We start from the raw sequence: 16,125 nt of genomic DNA on the forward strand, positions 1-16,125 counted from the left end.
CCAGCAGCCAGGGCAGGTTGAAGAACGCCGTGCAGAAGGATGGAGCTAAGCCATGATGGCCCCAATCTTGACCGTCGTCCCCCCATTTCCGCAACGGCCCGCGGACAAACACCTCGACCGTTGAGAGCCCAGACGGTTAGCTAGCCCCAAAGGCCTGGGCAGCTGACTCGCTCGCAGGCCATCGGCGACGCCTGCCACGCCGTGCCCCGGTCGAAAGATCAACCCCCCTGGCTGCTGCTGGCGGGTGCCCTTACGGAGTACATGCTGTAACATGTAGTCGGAAACCCCATTACCACTCTTTTTACGGCCGTTCGGTGCCATCCGATTCGTTTGCGCTATTCAAGCCACTGTTTTTGGCTCCATGCCGTGAAAGGGAAAATGCGCCCGAAAAGAAAAGAAACGAAAAGAAAAATAAAAAAAAAGGTGCCCTGCCACAAGGGAAATGGTAAGACAAAACATGCTGGGATCTGCTTTGTGTCATAGCTTCTTTTTCACGGTTTTTTTGGTTCTTTGGACCCAATTTCCTGACCTGACCTGCCGGCTATCAATTCCCATGAGCACTTCAGACCATGTAGGGCGACGAATGCGAGCTGAGCCATTCGTGCTGCCGTTTGGCGCTACTGGTGCTCTTTTCTATATCTGACGATATGCTTCTACAGGCAGACACGCTCTGGATATATAAGGCACCAAGCCTCCGCCTATCTCCCCGAATTCTTCTTTCATTCAGACAACCTCCTCTTCCTTGTTCCCTCTTCTGATTATATATTGTAATAAACATCCTCATTCCACCATATAATCAAACTGCGAACAACCTCCCTTGCTATCTGGCACGTTCAAAACTCGCCTTTATATACTATACCAAATTCTTTGTCACAGGACCTCAACTTCTCAGAAATTCTGAATACCCGTCACCTAACTACTCCAACATCAAACCTAACAATGGGTCGCGGAGGCTATAACAGTCCCAACCAGTCTTCTGGCTCCCAAACCCCGCCCGTGAACCGGGGCCGGGGCGGCTATAACGATGTGAACGACAAGGACGACGAGAAATAGGCATTATGCCGCTCTCAGCAGTGCTAGGGGGGATTGACTGGCGCAGGACACTGGCGAAAACCCCCCCAAAAGGCACGATAAGTTTTTCGGGAATGACTGATGACGGAGGGGGGCTAGAAATCCAAGGCTGGGTTTGCTAGATTCCAGGAATAACGGAGAACAAGTTTGCCCGCTTTTTCAATCCAATCTCGTGTTCCTGTGGCAGGGGGGTGTATCATTTCCCTACGCAGAACCTGCGCAAAACTTGATCAGCGACCATACCACCGAAATTTAGGCAGCAAAGGGGGGGGATGACCAACTTCTCGAACACCACTCCTAAAACACTCTCCACATCACCACTTTCACCGCGACCCGTGATTTTCGCCAGCGCGTCTGCCGCGAACCGAAGATGCTCGGCCGCCACCACAATGTCGATTTCGTCCTCGATTGGTTGATTATTAGCGACAGCATCCTCTGGAGTTCGGGTTATCTTGTTGTTGTTGTCGCTTGCAGTATTGGCGTTTGGAATTGCTACTATTTGGGATAGAAAGTCTTCTAGATGTTGCGCACATGTTTTTAGATTAGAGCTTTGTCGATGTGTGACTCCCAGTGAGTCCTGGTAATACGAAATATCATACTGATTATCCTCCTCTTCTGATCTTGTCGGCGTGGCCATCTCTTCAAACGTATGGACTATGCCTCGTAGTAGCTGCTGTATCTTTCCTGGATCGTCGTCGCTGGCCAACGCGTTCTGGGCTTCCTTGCACGAAATAGCGTAGATTTGGTTTTTGCCGAGTCCCGGGAACGTTGTACAGATCTGCTCCAGAACGTTTGTGTAGTCGTGCGGCGTCTCCAGGGGTAGTTTGTCAGTCTTATTAATCGCGACGATGACTTGCTTCTTCAGTCGCAAGCAGTCCCGAACCGCCTCGACCACCTCCGATTCAAGCCTCAACGTTGAGCCGTGCGCATAGGTTTCAACGGACAATACAGCAACAACTACGTCGGATTCTAATGCTCGGCTCTTCGCACGGCGGATACCCTCCTTTTCCACCTCACCGATCGTCACGCAATCGCCTTCAGCTTGCGCAGTTGGCGCAGAGCGCAATCCCGCCATGTCGCCGAACTTACAGAACCAGCCGCCAATATCAACACCAACATCGACAATGTCACGAGTAGTCCCCTCTTCGCTGCTCACAATGGCCGCTTCTCGTCCCACTATGCGATTTAGAAGCGAACTCTTTCCAGCATTGGGTGCACCCAACAAAGCGATCTTAATTCCACTTCGCAGTAATTCCCCTTTTGAGGCGTTTTCAATGTGCACCTTGATATGCTTTAGTAATCTTCGGACCTGCGATGTTACGGATACCAAAAAATCATCGACAGATTCATCAAAATGCTGGTCCTCCGAGAAGTCAATCAAAGCTTCGAGTTCCCCTCGTGCGTATAGTAGCTGCTGTCTCCAATTTTCGTATCTCTCCGACAGCGCATCGCTTGTGCCTCTGATAGCCAAGCGGCGTTGTTGCTCAGTATCAGCTGCCAAGGTACTCCCTAAAGCCTCAATTTGCGGAAGATCCAAGCGATTGTTCAGAAACGCCCGTCGAGTAAACTCTCCTGGTTCAGCATAACGTATAGATGGCTGCAAGCCAGCTTCCGTTGTGTTGCTTGCGATTTTTGGTATAGCATTCAGTATGGCTTTTACCACGGCAGGGCTGCCGTGGACGTGAAATTCGAGAACATCTTCTCCCGTGACCGTGTTTGGCGACGGAAAGTATAGAACTAGAGCTCCTGAGTCGAGTACGGTATCCGTAGACGGAGATTGATTGGGTTCGTATAACGTTCGAAGGCCGGCATATCGCGGCCTAGGGAGCTGAGAATTGGGGCATAGGCCATTATAGACCTAAGAGGCAAGCCGTATGAATCAGTCAATGTGCCATTGCATGTAGTCACTATCTCGTACCTGTGTGCAAGCCGAGCCTGAGACGCGCAGAATCGCTATTGCGGCCCTTCCCGGTGCCGTGGATACAGCATAAATTGTTTCCGGAACCGCGTCGACGACAGGTGAAAGTGGTTTTATTGAAAATGCTGCTGAACGGCAGAACAAATCTGGTCGACGACATTTTCTATTTCGAGGTGTGGCCCATGAAGAACGGACAGGCAAGATCTGCCGACCGAAGTGGCCCAGAAGTATGCGCATGCGCGATGTCGAACTCTGCTTGTCGGAAACTGAGTGCGCTTCAAGAAACTAGAAGAATTTCCCACTGATACTCCGTACTTTGGGCTCCGTGAGGAAAGAGCAGACGACCACTAGGAGTGCAATCCACGATAAGCGTTGTCGGTTCTTTGGACTGACTTTCGCAGTGCCGCTTCTAAATATGTAAGCTAATTACTCCCTCTCTCATATGCACACCATATTGTTTGGCCATGCATCCAGTATGCTTCGACTTTGCTGCTTACTGATGACCATCAGTCGGCTCTGAGAAGCCGAGTATTCTCATATCAATGAATCGTTGCCAGGTTGTTTTCGGACCTGAAGGCGCGAACCACTACAAACTTCCTTTACCGTTTTTTAATATCTGCATGCGTGATTGGCATCCGAGAATACTTCTTAATCTCGGGCTATGATTACAAAATGGAAATAACAAGGTCGAAAAATCACGTCAAGAGCTCTGGAAATTCATTTGCCGACCACCCACAGCATTTTGGGGCATTTAGCCTGATCTCACTAGAATTATAATGTGAAACTAGACCTGAAGTCTAGAACTGTCGTTGTCAAAGCTGGTTGCGGATGAAGTGGTAGGCATAAGAAAATTGTCATATGAACAACGGCTGTGTTCAATGGCACTGAAATATGTCTTTCCTCATGGACATGTCTCCTTCAACGGCAGCTTTACCTCCCTTTTTAAGTGCTTCATGAGTGATGCCTTAATGAATGCCACGAGAGTACAATGTTGAAGGATGCATCAAAAATATGGACGATGACTAAGCGCCGCCAACAACAACGGCCAAGCCCGCGAAAAGGCCAATTCGACAAACTAGGGACTACCAGCACCCGGCAAAATGGACGATATCACGAGGCATCGAATTGGAAAGGAAGTTGAGCGTTTCATTGCTTCTATTGATTGTTCCGTCGTGTGTGCCCTCGCGTCTTCATTTCACCCACAAAAGAAGCCCTGCCGCATCTTCGACGAAAAGAAAAAAGGCGCATTCAATGTCTGCTTTCCGGTTGAATTCCTGGAAGACCCCGGAAATGAGCACACGATTCGCGAGCGATGGATGATGCGAATACCACTTCTACCACGCCTAGCGTTTCCCGACGAAAAAATTCGAGCCGAGATTGCTACGATGAAGTAAGGCTCATGAGGTTTTCTCTTGTCAACGGAATATTAGGTGGAAAAATACTACTGTTTGATCGGCTGGAGGACCCTGACAGCTATGTAGGTTTATCGCCGAAAAAACGACGATCCATATTCCATGTCTACGCGGCTATTCGATCAGCAAGGATAATATCCTAGGCCTACCGTTCATGTTACTGAATTTCGTTGATGGGGAAATGCTCATCAAGGTGGATCTGCTAAAGCTCCCAGCTCCTCGAAGACGCCATTTGTATTCACAGTTAGGGAGAATCTACCTGCAGCTGTTCCAGCACCAATTTGATCATATTGGTGCGCTCACCCTAGACGCAAATGATGATAATTGGGTTTTTGAGAGGAATCGCCCTCTCTCTGTTTATATGAATGAACAATCCCTTGCTGGTGCTGAACCATGCCGCTATATCTCACCTATTCAGGTATATCACTCAACCATTGACTATGTCTTCATGGTGCATCAAGCACTCTTGGATGATTTTCATCGGGTACCAGGCAGCATCAGCTCTAAGGTGGATGCGCGTGCTTATCTTTACAACATATACCAATTACGTCAGTTTTTGATGGAATGGGTTAAGCCTGAGCTTAATCATGGACCTTTTGTTCTAATGCATGGTGACTTACGTTCTGCAAATATCCTTGTTGATGAGGATCTTAATATTACCTCTGTTCTAGACTGGGAATGGACTCACACTATCCCCCAGCAAATGTTTGTCCCTCCATCGTGGCTTACTGGCTGCGAACTAATAGGAGTTACAAAACAGTATGCGCGACTCTCCTATTAAGCTAGGATTTTTGATTTTGAAATGGAAACAAGCGATGTTGAGCACACATACCATCCCAAATGCTGTGATATTGATGAGCTTCCACTAACAAGATTATGGAACAAAAAGTTTGGGTCCCCAGATATTTTTATTGCTCATGGACTGATGCAACCTCATTATTTTGGGAATGTGTTCGCTTCAGTGCTTGATCATGACTACTATCGGCAAGACATAGTTCATAGAAAAAGAGTAGACGAGTTTTTTGCGATGGAGATTCGTCAACCTGAACTGGAAGCAGTACGACAGAAGCTCGACGAACTGGAGTTATTTAAAAACCAGTGCAATAGTCTTGGAATAAAAATTGACACGAATAACTACAATAAACTTAAAAATGATGTTATTCCCTTGGGCTCGAATCTTGAAAGTCAAGGTCACAAGTCCTCCTCGTTGTTAAATGTTATGAAAGGTTGGTTTAGCGGATACAGGACGGAATTTTCTCTTCTAGCAGGAGGGCCCAGTCCACAATACTGGGTAGCTGGTGCCACCCTGGGGTTAGCATGCAGCATTATCATTGCATGTCAATGGAAATAACTCACCCAGTTTAACAGTCTTTGAAAGGAATTTTATTCTTGCAGGGCTTCAGGATTCAGAGAATGGCAGCGCTTTCGGCTGAATATCAGACACTGTGACAGCTCTAGTAGTCACTACTTACTGTGGTGAGAATGGCAGTATTTTGATAGTATCAATTCTCAATATTTCGCATACAAAGAAAAATGGGTGCTTCATTGCAAGAAACATCGTCTATCTTGGAAACGGTAAAACTGCAACGCCTCGCTCCCCATTTGTCCCACGCGCCCGAATCCCAAAGATCACATTGTCCTTGCTCAGATCAACAGTCGCTTCTGTCACCATCCCTACATCACGTACATGTGTCCAAAATGGCGCAATGGTGCTCCGCCAGACAATTTCATACCCCCCAACGGCAGTATTCCCACCTGCTGGCGGGTCCCAATAGAACTTACTATCATTGGAAAGCTCAGTGGTACTCACGCGCACGTTGCGTGGCATTCCCGGAGAATTTGCCAAGCTCCAGAGCGTGGCTGCGTTGACTTTCCCAACCCGTGCAATGTACTCAAAATCGCAGAATTCAGGTAGGTCTCCGTATTGTTTTTTCTTTCCTGTTTTTGGGTCGGTTTCTATACGTACATCCTGATGTTGGTGGGCAAAGTTTTCGTGTGGCTCAGTGAATCGTGCTGCAGGATATCCAGCTTCTAAGAAGGGCCTGTGGTCGCCACCGCGCAGGTATCGGTCTAGTCGATAGACCACGGACACCTGCATGCTGGTATGATTGTTCTCGGCTGTTTCTTTTACAAAACGGGCTAGCTGACGGGCTGGGGTGTCGTTTTCACCGCCGATGCTAAGACGGGCCTCGCGTGTCCTTTGATCTTCGACGCCTAGTGGTGGTATTCCCTGTGCAAAAAGTCGGACAACATTAGGGTCAGTTGTGCCATCGTCCGCTGTGGATGAGCCGATGATATCGTTAGTGAACATCCCTTCTATGTTGGCGGATTTGTTTCGATATGTCTGTGCAAGAAATCTAGCGCCATACAAGCCCTGTTCTTCACCAGCCACGGCTGCGAAAACAAGTGTTGCCTTGAGGCGAGGAAGATGTGGCTGTGACATAACGCGGGCGAGCTCAAGAGAGACAGCTACCCCCGAGGCACTAAGGTGAACAGCATGAGTATTTATACACTGTTGGATAACCTTTTCATCAAACGAGCCATCTTATCTGTGGGATGTGTAAATGGGAAGGAGGTTTATAGGGAATTATAGGCGATCCGACGTAATGGGTACACGTACTCATCGTTAGCCCCCGGTGCAAAACTCGTGTAGTCATTCGCATTGCTAACTCTGGAGTCGTAATGCCCCGAAATAAGATAGATCCTTTCTGGCTCCTCTGTCCCCTTCAACGTCGCGACAACGTCACTAATGCGTACGGGAAATGGCACTCTGGACCCATCCGGCTGCTGCTCATAGCCCACAACATCAACGCTGAGCCGGCCATCGCTGGCATTCGCGTACCGTTTAAACTCTGCCGCGATCCAGTCTCGCGCTGCTCCAATGCCGTATGTCGCGTTTGTCTGGGTAGAGAGCGTATGTCGGGTCCCGAAAGACACGAGCTTGCGGATAGAGTCTTCAATTCGCGTAGGAGAAATCTGTGAGAGAATGGATTGAAGCTCCTTTGATGGGGTCTGAGGCTTGTTTGGAGTCCCGGCTTTTGTCGGCGGCCAGGACGCGGCAGGGCAGGAGAAAAGGGATGGCTCGTTTAAGAATTCATCTGGCAGACCACGAACAACGTTGGGGGATATTAAAGGCTGAGTAGAGACTGTGATGCAAAGCCACAGCACCGAAAATATACTGTAAAGAAAAATGGAAGCTAAAGGATACATTTTTGGGGGATATTTAACAGCAAACAACTCATGATTGAATTGTTTCAACCAACATTCCTATAATAATGGAAAAGGCCCATTATTGAATGAAAACCAGTCCTGGGAGAAGGGAAGAAGCGGGGAAAAGAGTATGAGAGACCAGGGATCCCGTTATTAATTAACTACTATTATGGTAGGATGATGGTAGTTGTTTAGCCCATTTGACCAGGACATGAACATGGCTAGTTTGGCTTAGTTAATGCACCAGTCACAACAAGGGCCAAGGGTAGAGTTAGTTCACTTAAGTATGAACTCTTCTTGTCTTTCGGATCATCCCGCACATCGAAACCTTGTCAGACAACATCCCTCACAGTAACTACTCTGTAGTCACACCATAGGCTCTTTGGTCTGAAGCTACTTGCTAGGAGCTAGAGAAGAGTACTTGATTCATCTGATATCTGCTATGCCAGGTACCCTTTATAAGTTCGTGGGCACACCGTCAAGGCTCAAATATTTAATTAGAATAGAGATCTAATAATACATACACACATAGGACCATATGGTCTAGAGTACTACTTGTATGTTATTCTTTTGGCCAATATCCTTAGCTTAACTACTCAGTGGGCTCTTTGGCGCTTATCTTTTATGACAGGGTAGTGAGGGTGGCTAAGCCTTTGGATTGCGAATTACAATTTCCCAATTACACAGTCAATAAGGCACATCACATTGACTACATACATTATTCATCCCACATTTAGATATCTTGCCATCAAACTCATCGACAAAGTCCTTAGAATAGCTCTTTACCTGACATGCCCATGGAGTTGAATCCTAGGCGAGAAGTTGACGAATAAAACAAGACCGCGTTTCAACAAAAAAAAAAGTCACAAAGCATTTCTCCAGCATCAACCACCTAGTTATCAAACATTCGAACCTAGATTGGCGGTAGGTCAACCCCCCCCCCCCTTCCTCCATATCCCTCCTACTGGATAAGCCCAGCAGCTCGAAGTGCGGGAATTGCTCGCTCCAAAGTCCATTCGGTACACTTAATCAGGGGTCGTCGGGGCTCACCGGGCTCGTAAAATGTCAAAGGGTTCGCAGTTTTGAATGGCTCGGTTTTTAATGTAATTGGGTTGAATGCCTTTTGACGAGGAGGGGCAGGTACTTTTCTCAAACAGTCTTCCCAAGCCTGCGGGTGTTTATTCCAAGTAATTCTTGGGAATAAAAGGTAGTGGATTTCTCAGGAGCATGGCATCTCTTGCATTCGTACTTCATCCCATTGGCCGAAACGAGATCTCCGGTGACGTGATGGACGTATCCGCCGTTGTCCCCGTCAGTCAGAACCACGACTGTAGTGTGATACCGTGGGCTAGGCATATCAGGGTCTGCCAAAAGCAATGAATATCTGACCAAAAAAACTTCATATTGCTGAGGCATGGTTTTTCTGTATTCACTTCAAGAAAGAGAAAATCAAAACGAACGGTAAGAATAAGGGCTGGAAAAACGTTGGCTGCGGTGTACTAAGGGGGTTGTAGCCAATTTGGATTCGGCCAGATGAGGGTGGACAGGCTTGAAAAGATTGAAATTACTCAACGGCACGGGCATCGAGGCATTATTTATAACATTTTTTACTTGAAATGGTGCAAGGCCTCATAGGTTTACAGCATTGTGGGGAAAGCAATCGAACGGGACCGAAGATGAGACCCATACAGACGCTTATATGGCGCATTTGCTACGCCTCGCGTACATGATCTTGTGGATGTAGAAGGGTATTTTCGGAATCCGTTGCAGGGTACTTCAGCTGATTATTGAAAAGCCTATCAATGCGACGCAAAGGTGAGAAAATCTTCTCACATGAAATGCATAGGGAGACGGGAACAGAGCCCTGGAGTATACAATGCCAGCCAACCAAATGAGCCACACAAATAGAGAGCAGCTGGTTTGCCGTAAGTAGAAGGTGAAAGGAGCTTCTGACCCCATTGCAATGATCCAGGCCAAATACAAATATGCTATTGAGAGCTGGAGCCAATGCTTGACAGGAAAGCTCGGCTTTCCGAAACGACGCAAGATGAAAGTGTGTTGAAGTGGGAATCTGTTCCATGCAATGCATTGCAGGGAAAAAGGCGCCCTCCAGGGTAATAGCTGCATGGATTGCGCTGCTCGAGATGGGGATTCCAAGGTGTTTGTGTTGGTGGCTGAAATGGTTGGCTGTCGAGCTGTGTGAATTGTGACAAATCCGTAACTAGTTAGATAGTTAACTAGTTACTTGTCGAGGTGCATTGAATGCCTTCTTTGGACGGCGCCAAAGCTGCATAAATAGATAGTCGGCTAGAAGGTACCTAACTTACTCAAATCAACAACACCAGATCAAATAGTTATTAAGCGCTTGCTCTTTATGTCCATACAGAGTGCTCGATACAGAGTACGGAGTATATATTCAGCTAATGGTGGAATAAAAACTTATTTATACTTTCTATGGTTACTCAAGCGCAAAGAAAGGTTCTTCTGCAATGTCTGTAACTCTGCCCTATTTCAGAGACGCAAGCCTTCTGCCGGGTCCGTTGCCGACCGACGAAGAAATTGAGGCCGCAACCACAACATTGCCCTCAATTCGAGATCCCAAGTACGGCCGTATTGTCCTGATCAGAAATAAATTTGTTGTGAAGTATGGCAGAACTCTCATCCATGTCGAGAATGAAGGGTATGCATTACTATTCATTGAGAAACACTTGTCAATTCCGGCTCCGCGTTTGTACGCTATGTACCGAAAGGGACCTTGGCTATATATTATCATGGAATATATGTCTGGGGAAAACCTGGACATTCTGTGGCCTGCATTGTCAAGCCCCGATAAGCAATCGATATTAAGCCAACTACGAAACATTTTCAATAAGATGAGATCTCTACCTCCACGAAACTTTTTTGGAAATGTTAGTGGTGGCCCGATAGAGCACCAATATTTCTGGACTTTGGACAAAGACCCGGCCATTGTGGGTCCATTCAAAACTGAGAACGATCTTAATCTCGCGCTCGCAAAGCACTCGCGTCAAAACTGGGAAGAAAATGCCAGATATCCGTGGCTTGCAGATTTCTACGAGCGCAATCTTCACCGTGCGCTTAAAGACCATGAGAGCGTATTCACTCATGCAGACCTCCAGAGAAAAAATATACTTGTGGAAAAAAGAATTGACACGGTGTCAGGCGAAGAACACTATGTCGTCAGTGCACTTGTCGACTGGCAAACCGCCGGCTGGTATCCGTCATATTGGGAGTACGCCGGAACATTCTGCTGTCTACAGTGGGTAGATGATTGGCCTGAAAGCTTGGAGAAGATTCTTGATCCCTGTCCGCTTGAGGCTGCGATGCTGAGATTCGTGCACCAGGATCTTGAATTCTAGATGGAGCTGTTTTTTTCCGATTGCCTTAACTGACTAAGCCTTCCGTTATGGTAAATTCAGTGATTTTATCAGAACCGGAGCTTGGGGGGGGGTTACAATCACCTACTCTGAGCCAATTATTGATCTACTCATTTGTTGTATATTTAGCAAGTACGAGAAGAGACATAGAGGACAAGGAGTTTTTTCAAGCATATGTAGTGAGCAAATATATACAATGGATCATATCATTCGTAAATATACAGGGGATAAAAGGGATCAAGAGCTTCCTTCGATTCCCGATCCGCTGTTTCTTCTTAAGCCGGAAGGGGCCAGCTCCAAGTTGCCGGGCGGGGTCCACCCGGCCCTATAAGAACATTCCGAGAACAACATTCCTCGCGGGTATAAAGCGGGTATTGTGTACCCGCATTTCAGCTTTGCAAAGCTCTCTAAGGCGAACACTTCACCAGCGTGCCTGGTGTCCAAAACTGGAAACCCGGTTACTGCACTTTCTTGTGAAGTTTATTCGTGCCATGGAACCAGTCCAGCAACCCGATCGAGCCGTAATTCAAATTGAACTTTTCATGGTGCAAGTCGTGCATTTTCGCCAACCCACTCAAAAAGTCGTAGCCACTATGCACCAGTGCCGTATTGGACAATTCATACGACAGGAAGATCCAGAATACTAAGATATGGCTTCTCAGAATTGCTGGAGGGAGGGTGATAGGGAGGATGTTTGCAAGGAGATGCTCGACTGGGTGCGCGAACTGCGCTGCAAGCGCAACGGGAGCAGTGAAGCGGTGATGGAGTTTATGGATTCTGGCATATAAGGCGCGGTGGTGGAGGAGACGGTGGCCATAGTAAAATAAGGCTTCGCGCATCAAAAGCGAGAGCATGAAGTCTCTGACGAGCTCCGTTAAGGTAGGTAGTGAGGGCTGGACCCGATATGTTGGGAACGGTGCAGCGGCGATGATCAGAAGGTGCAGGGCGGAACTGTACACCTGGTTGCGCAAAACGAGGAGGGTGCAGGACTTGATTTCTTCCTTGGTCGGCTGTTTGGGGATGGGCTGCAGCTTGTGTCGGTGCGAGAAGGACGGCGCCCAGCTATCCAGCGCGAGGAACAAGAACGACGGGATCCAGAAGGAGATAATCTGGACGATGATCGTGCCGACAAATTCGATGGTGGCGGGCGAGAACGAGGTGACGATGTCGGCCCAGACACTCTCGACGGAGGCGAGTTTAGCACTGGCCAGCTGTTGCATATAGAACGCCATATTCTTTTTTCACATAACTAACTAGTACGCAGTGGCATGCGCTCTCTGGCATGTCGCTCTCTTAAATCACTTCTTGTTAAGCCTCGGCCCATGACGAACGCACGAGTTAGGGCTGCAATCCTGGAGTTTAGCGTCCCCTAGGCTTTCATGTGAAGAGGTTAACCACCAGAGCCAAGAGACAAAGCCATCGACGACTGGAAATGTTGATGACAAGAGCTCAAATCCCGAGAAGTTGCGTGGATTATCGTTAGCACGGGCGAACTTCTACAACGGCATAAGACGTGGAGATGGCCCTGATGCTATGGAGATCTGGGGTTTGGGGCGGCAGCGTTCTCTTTCTTCTTTCATTTTATCCAAAAATTGAGCCAGAACAGATAGCTTAACCAACCAACTACTTATCCTGTCGGCCGAAATACGATTTTTTTAGTTAGGTGCATGGCAAACAGACAATTTTGATACTCTCTCAGGGGTTTGCACCGGGGCAATACGGAGGATAGATATCGTCTACTCACGCGACTGGCAGGTAATCTTGGGCATCAGACATCATCAAAGCTTCCACTTCACATATGTAAAAACTTTCTCTTAACATGATACGATGTACATACATCGCCATAGCAGTTTTTGTACCCTTTGTTAATGGATGCAAGATGCCTTCAGTAACAACGACCAATGGGCCGCCCAAATCTGGTGCGTATGTCTTGCTGCCTTTTCGAGCACTACTCTGTACGTAATCTTGCTCCAGCGAGCAGGCGTCAATCAGCATTCACACCATGAAGGCCTTGTCGTGGTTCGCAGGAATTATCATTCTAGCCGTTTTCAGCGATATTGGCTGCTACGAGGCTGCTGGCATAAATATGGACCGGAACACTCTGCAATGAATAAAAGGGAGGAACTCAAATCACTAAAGCTACTCCAGACATTTCATAATACTTGTCAGCCTGCACCGTGACTTGACCTGTAGTTATTCTTCACAATGTAATGAGACACATCATTTGGGGGCATATCGCCTTGTCCTATTGCCCGCAAGAGTAAAGTTGCTTGGCCTTCCGCTTCAATGTTGTCGGAAATAAAAATGCTGAACTCTAATATGACACTAAACTCTAACTAACTAATTAGTTAGTTAACTAGCGCGGTGGCGCGAGTAGCTGACCTACTCCGTTTACTTAACGCGCCGGCTTGGTGGCGAGTCATAGGTTCGCTCGAGCAACAACAGCGGTAGTACTCTCCTCGTCCTGCATCTTATTGCAATCTCCTCTTGGGCCTTTTAAGCCATTCATTTTTTCCATTCCCTCTCTTTTGCACACATCATCATGGGTCGCCCGAATTTCTGCGACAATTGGATTGGTACTATGTGGGTCAACGAAAGGATCACCTGTCCTGATGGAACAGTGTGGCAGGTTGGTAAGAAGATCAGTGAGAAATCCCTCCTTGCTCCTGATCTCAGTGATGGTAAGCATCCAACGGAAGCCGAAGCTCAAGCCGTCTATCACTGCACCCAGGTACTTCCTGGTAAATCTCCCCAACAGAGAGCTATTATGAAAGTTCGAATGCAGTAGGCTATAATAAATAGAGGGAAACTTAGCCCAGACAACTAATATTTGAGATAGGGTTCCTCCAACCAATATACCTGACCTCAACCCTCTGGCCAGGACAAAAATAGCCCAGGAGCAGCCTGCCTTCTGGACACGTTTTGAGGTGCATGCTCTACAACATTTCAATAAAAAGAAATGTAAATCAGTACCACAGCTGCTGAATTTGGTTGTAACATTGCAACATGGTTCACATATGCCAGTACCAAGTGGCTCCTTGGTATTTTTGATCATGGAGGAGCTTCCTGGTGTGCCTTTGACTGGTTTCTGGAAGTATGATTGCCCTAAACGAGACAAGATCCGAGCTTCCTTCCGAAGAAGCCTTGAGTACGTTCATGAATCTACATAGTACTGTTACTTACTAAGCTGACACAATTTGAACAGAGAACTGTTCAATGTTCATGGGTACCCTGCTGACTACAGACTTGACAATTTAATCTATGATGAGAGCACTGACATGTGGTATGCTTCAAACTCAATTTCCTCCTTCTTTGCTACTATAATAACTTTGCCATTTGTCACAGTGTAAGGTGGCAGCCTACAAGATAGGTGCTAAAGGACAATGTATCAAGCCTACAGTGTAAGAAAGATAACTAAGTTGCACTTATAGTATCAAAGTAGTATTGCTATATGCACAGTAAGAGAAGAACTCATTGCTGACCTTCTGTGGGAGAAGGCCAGTGTGGCTTTAAGTACTAGTGAGATTAGGGCTACACTAACTAATAAGATACTGGCTCTTAGGGCAGACCTAGTCTACAATGGGCATGACAATTGTCCCCCTTCCTTGTAGGCATTGTTCTCAAGACTCTAAAATGTAGCATAGTGATATAATTTGACATCAGATTGTGCTATCAGTGTCCTAATTTTGGAATATTAAAGCATATGATTAATAATTTGCAATAGTGTTGAGTGTTGACACAGATGGAGTCTGCAGTGTTGCAGCATTGGGGTGTGATGTCAGTGTTTTGTTGTGCTGGTGCTGATTGAGTGTTGGTGTTTTGTTGCACCAGTGCTGATTGAATAATTAGTGGTGCCACACCACCAGCATTAGTGTGAGCATTAGTGTGGTTGGTGGTTGTGTAGTCATCAGTGTTAGTGTGGCACTAATGCTTAGTGAATATCAACAACATCAGCATGTGAGCTTTTTCTTCTTCTTTCTTCACTCAAGCATCATCACACCACCATCATCATCATACCTCACCACTCCTCTCATCACACTGTCTCATCATCTGCCATCCTTCATGTTGTGTGAGTACTGAATTGATCTGTTCACACCACTTTGGCACCCTTGTTGATGCTAAGTGATGTGATGGGGGTTTTGCTTTTGCATATTGTGGATTGTCAATCCACAACATTATTGCACAGTAGCATTTGCTACTGTTATTTTGATTTTGCTAATGACTCTTGACTTGCCTATGCTATTTGCTGTTAGCATTAATCTTTTGTGATATACTCACTTTTGTTTTTGTTTATGTCCTTTGCGGTGTTTTTGATGTCTTGGTTTTTGGACTTGTGTGGACATTCACTAATCAATTTTGGTGTAGTCATGCCCCATGCTCCTGCTGCCTCCCCCTGCTCACCAACCCTGATGACTTGTGTATTGTTATGCCTGGACACCACCATTGTAAAGTGTGCCAGGGGGTGCACTGCCCATGTACTCCAGTAAGAACCCTATATCTTTTGTGTGTGTGGGGGTTTTTGGTGGTCACCCATTGGTGTGTTTTCAGCACTAAGTTGTGCCAACACTCTAGAGTTTGTCAAGTCCCATGCACTTCTGATGTCTAGATTGTTCCATTCCTTGCTGACACAGACTTTAGATTGTCAGTTCAGAGGGTGAGCTCTGGTGGATCTCTGATTTGCAGGGTCTGATCTACTATGCTGATAGATTGGACATGGCCATCTTCACTGAGTGTTTGAATCTTCAGCATGAGGTGCAATGTCTGGCCACTTCTGCCACAAGGCAGTGCAGCAAGCATGCATGTGCAGCTGCCTTGGTTGATGTTGAAAGATGTCAGATCTGTGAAGTCACCACCACAGTCAATGCCAGATGTGAGACTGCCATCTATGGATGGATTCTGTCAGCAGCAAGAGCCCACATGCCTGCACTGTCTCTGCCTGCAGCCACCCCCAGCACCCCTCTGTGTTTGCAGGGGGGTAGAGCCAGAGAAGAGGGGGGAGAGAAAGAGCAGATTAAGTCAGTGCAGGCACATTTAAAATGTCATCTCACTCATCATGCTCATCATCTTGTCTGTCAAGCTGCTCACACTGCTGCTGCCTGCTGTGCTGTCCACCATGCTG

General features: G+C 47.0%; 6 protein-coding genes across 6 annotated transcripts; 3 read left to right on the top strand and 3 right to left on the bottom strand.

Annotated features, from left to right (window-relative positions):
- Positions 1-1,267: 1,267 nt before the first annotated feature.
- On the bottom strand, positions 1,268-3,226 carry MSS1 (mitochondrial splicing system protein; the record flags this gene model as incomplete). Its single annotated transcript, XM_049249571.1, has 2 exons — positions 1,268-2,929; positions 2,990-3,226. 2 exons carry the CDS (start codon positions 3,224-3,226, stop codon positions 1,268-1,270), a joined length of 1,899 nt encoding a protein of 632 aa, XP_049111765.1.
- Positions 3,227-4,089: 863 nt separating this feature from the next.
- LOZ57_000473 (uncharacterized protein) lies at positions 4,090-5,752 on the top strand (the record flags this gene model as incomplete). The annotated part of the gene is made up of 3 exons (XM_049249572.1): positions 4,090-4,379; positions 4,471-5,160; positions 5,188-5,752. The coding sequence occupies 3 exons, from the start codon at positions 4,090-4,092 to the stop codon at positions 5,750-5,752; spliced, it is 1,545 nt and encodes a 514-aa protein (XP_049111766.1).
- Positions 5,753-5,962: 210 nt separating this feature from the next.
- On the bottom strand, positions 5,963-7,611 carry LOZ57_000474 (uncharacterized protein; the record flags this gene model as incomplete). Its single annotated transcript, XM_049249573.1, has 2 exons — positions 5,963-6,884; positions 7,022-7,611. The coding sequence occupies 2 exons, from the start codon at positions 7,609-7,611 to the stop codon at positions 5,963-5,965; spliced, it is 1,512 nt and encodes a 503-aa protein (XP_049111767.1).
- Positions 7,612-10,100: 2,489 nt separating this feature from the next.
- Positions 10,101-10,988, top strand: LOZ57_000475 (uncharacterized protein; the record flags this gene model as incomplete). Its single annotated transcript, XM_049249574.1, has 1 exon — positions 10,101-10,988. The coding sequence occupies one exon, from the start codon at positions 10,101-10,103 to the stop codon at positions 10,986-10,988; it is 888 nt and encodes a 295-aa protein (XP_049111768.1).
- Positions 10,989-11,464: 476 nt separating this feature from the next.
- On the bottom strand, positions 11,465-12,238 carry LOZ57_000476 (uncharacterized protein; the record flags this gene model as incomplete). The annotated part of the gene is made up of 1 exon (XM_049249575.1): positions 11,465-12,238. The coding sequence occupies one exon, from the start codon at positions 12,236-12,238 to the stop codon at positions 11,465-11,467; it is 774 nt and encodes a 257-aa protein (XP_049111769.1).
- A 1,310-nt stretch (positions 12,239-13,548) lies between these two features.
- Positions 13,549-14,176, top strand: LOZ57_000477 (uncharacterized protein; the record flags this gene model as incomplete). Its single annotated transcript, XM_049249576.1, has 2 exons — positions 13,549-13,790; positions 13,846-14,176. The coding sequence occupies 2 exons, from the start codon at positions 13,549-13,551 to the stop codon at positions 14,174-14,176; spliced, it is 573 nt and encodes a 190-aa protein (XP_049111770.1).
- Between the last annotated feature and the right edge of the window lie 1,949 nt (positions 14,177-16,125).

Source organism: Ophidiomyces ophidiicola (genome assembly GCF_022830035.1).
Source record: "Ophidiomyces ophidiicola strain CBS 122913 chromosome Unknown scaffold_1, whole genome shotgun sequence".
Lineage (NCBI taxonomy): Eukaryota > Fungi > Ascomycota > Eurotiomycetes > Onygenales > Onygenaceae > Ophidiomyces > Ophidiomyces ophidiicola.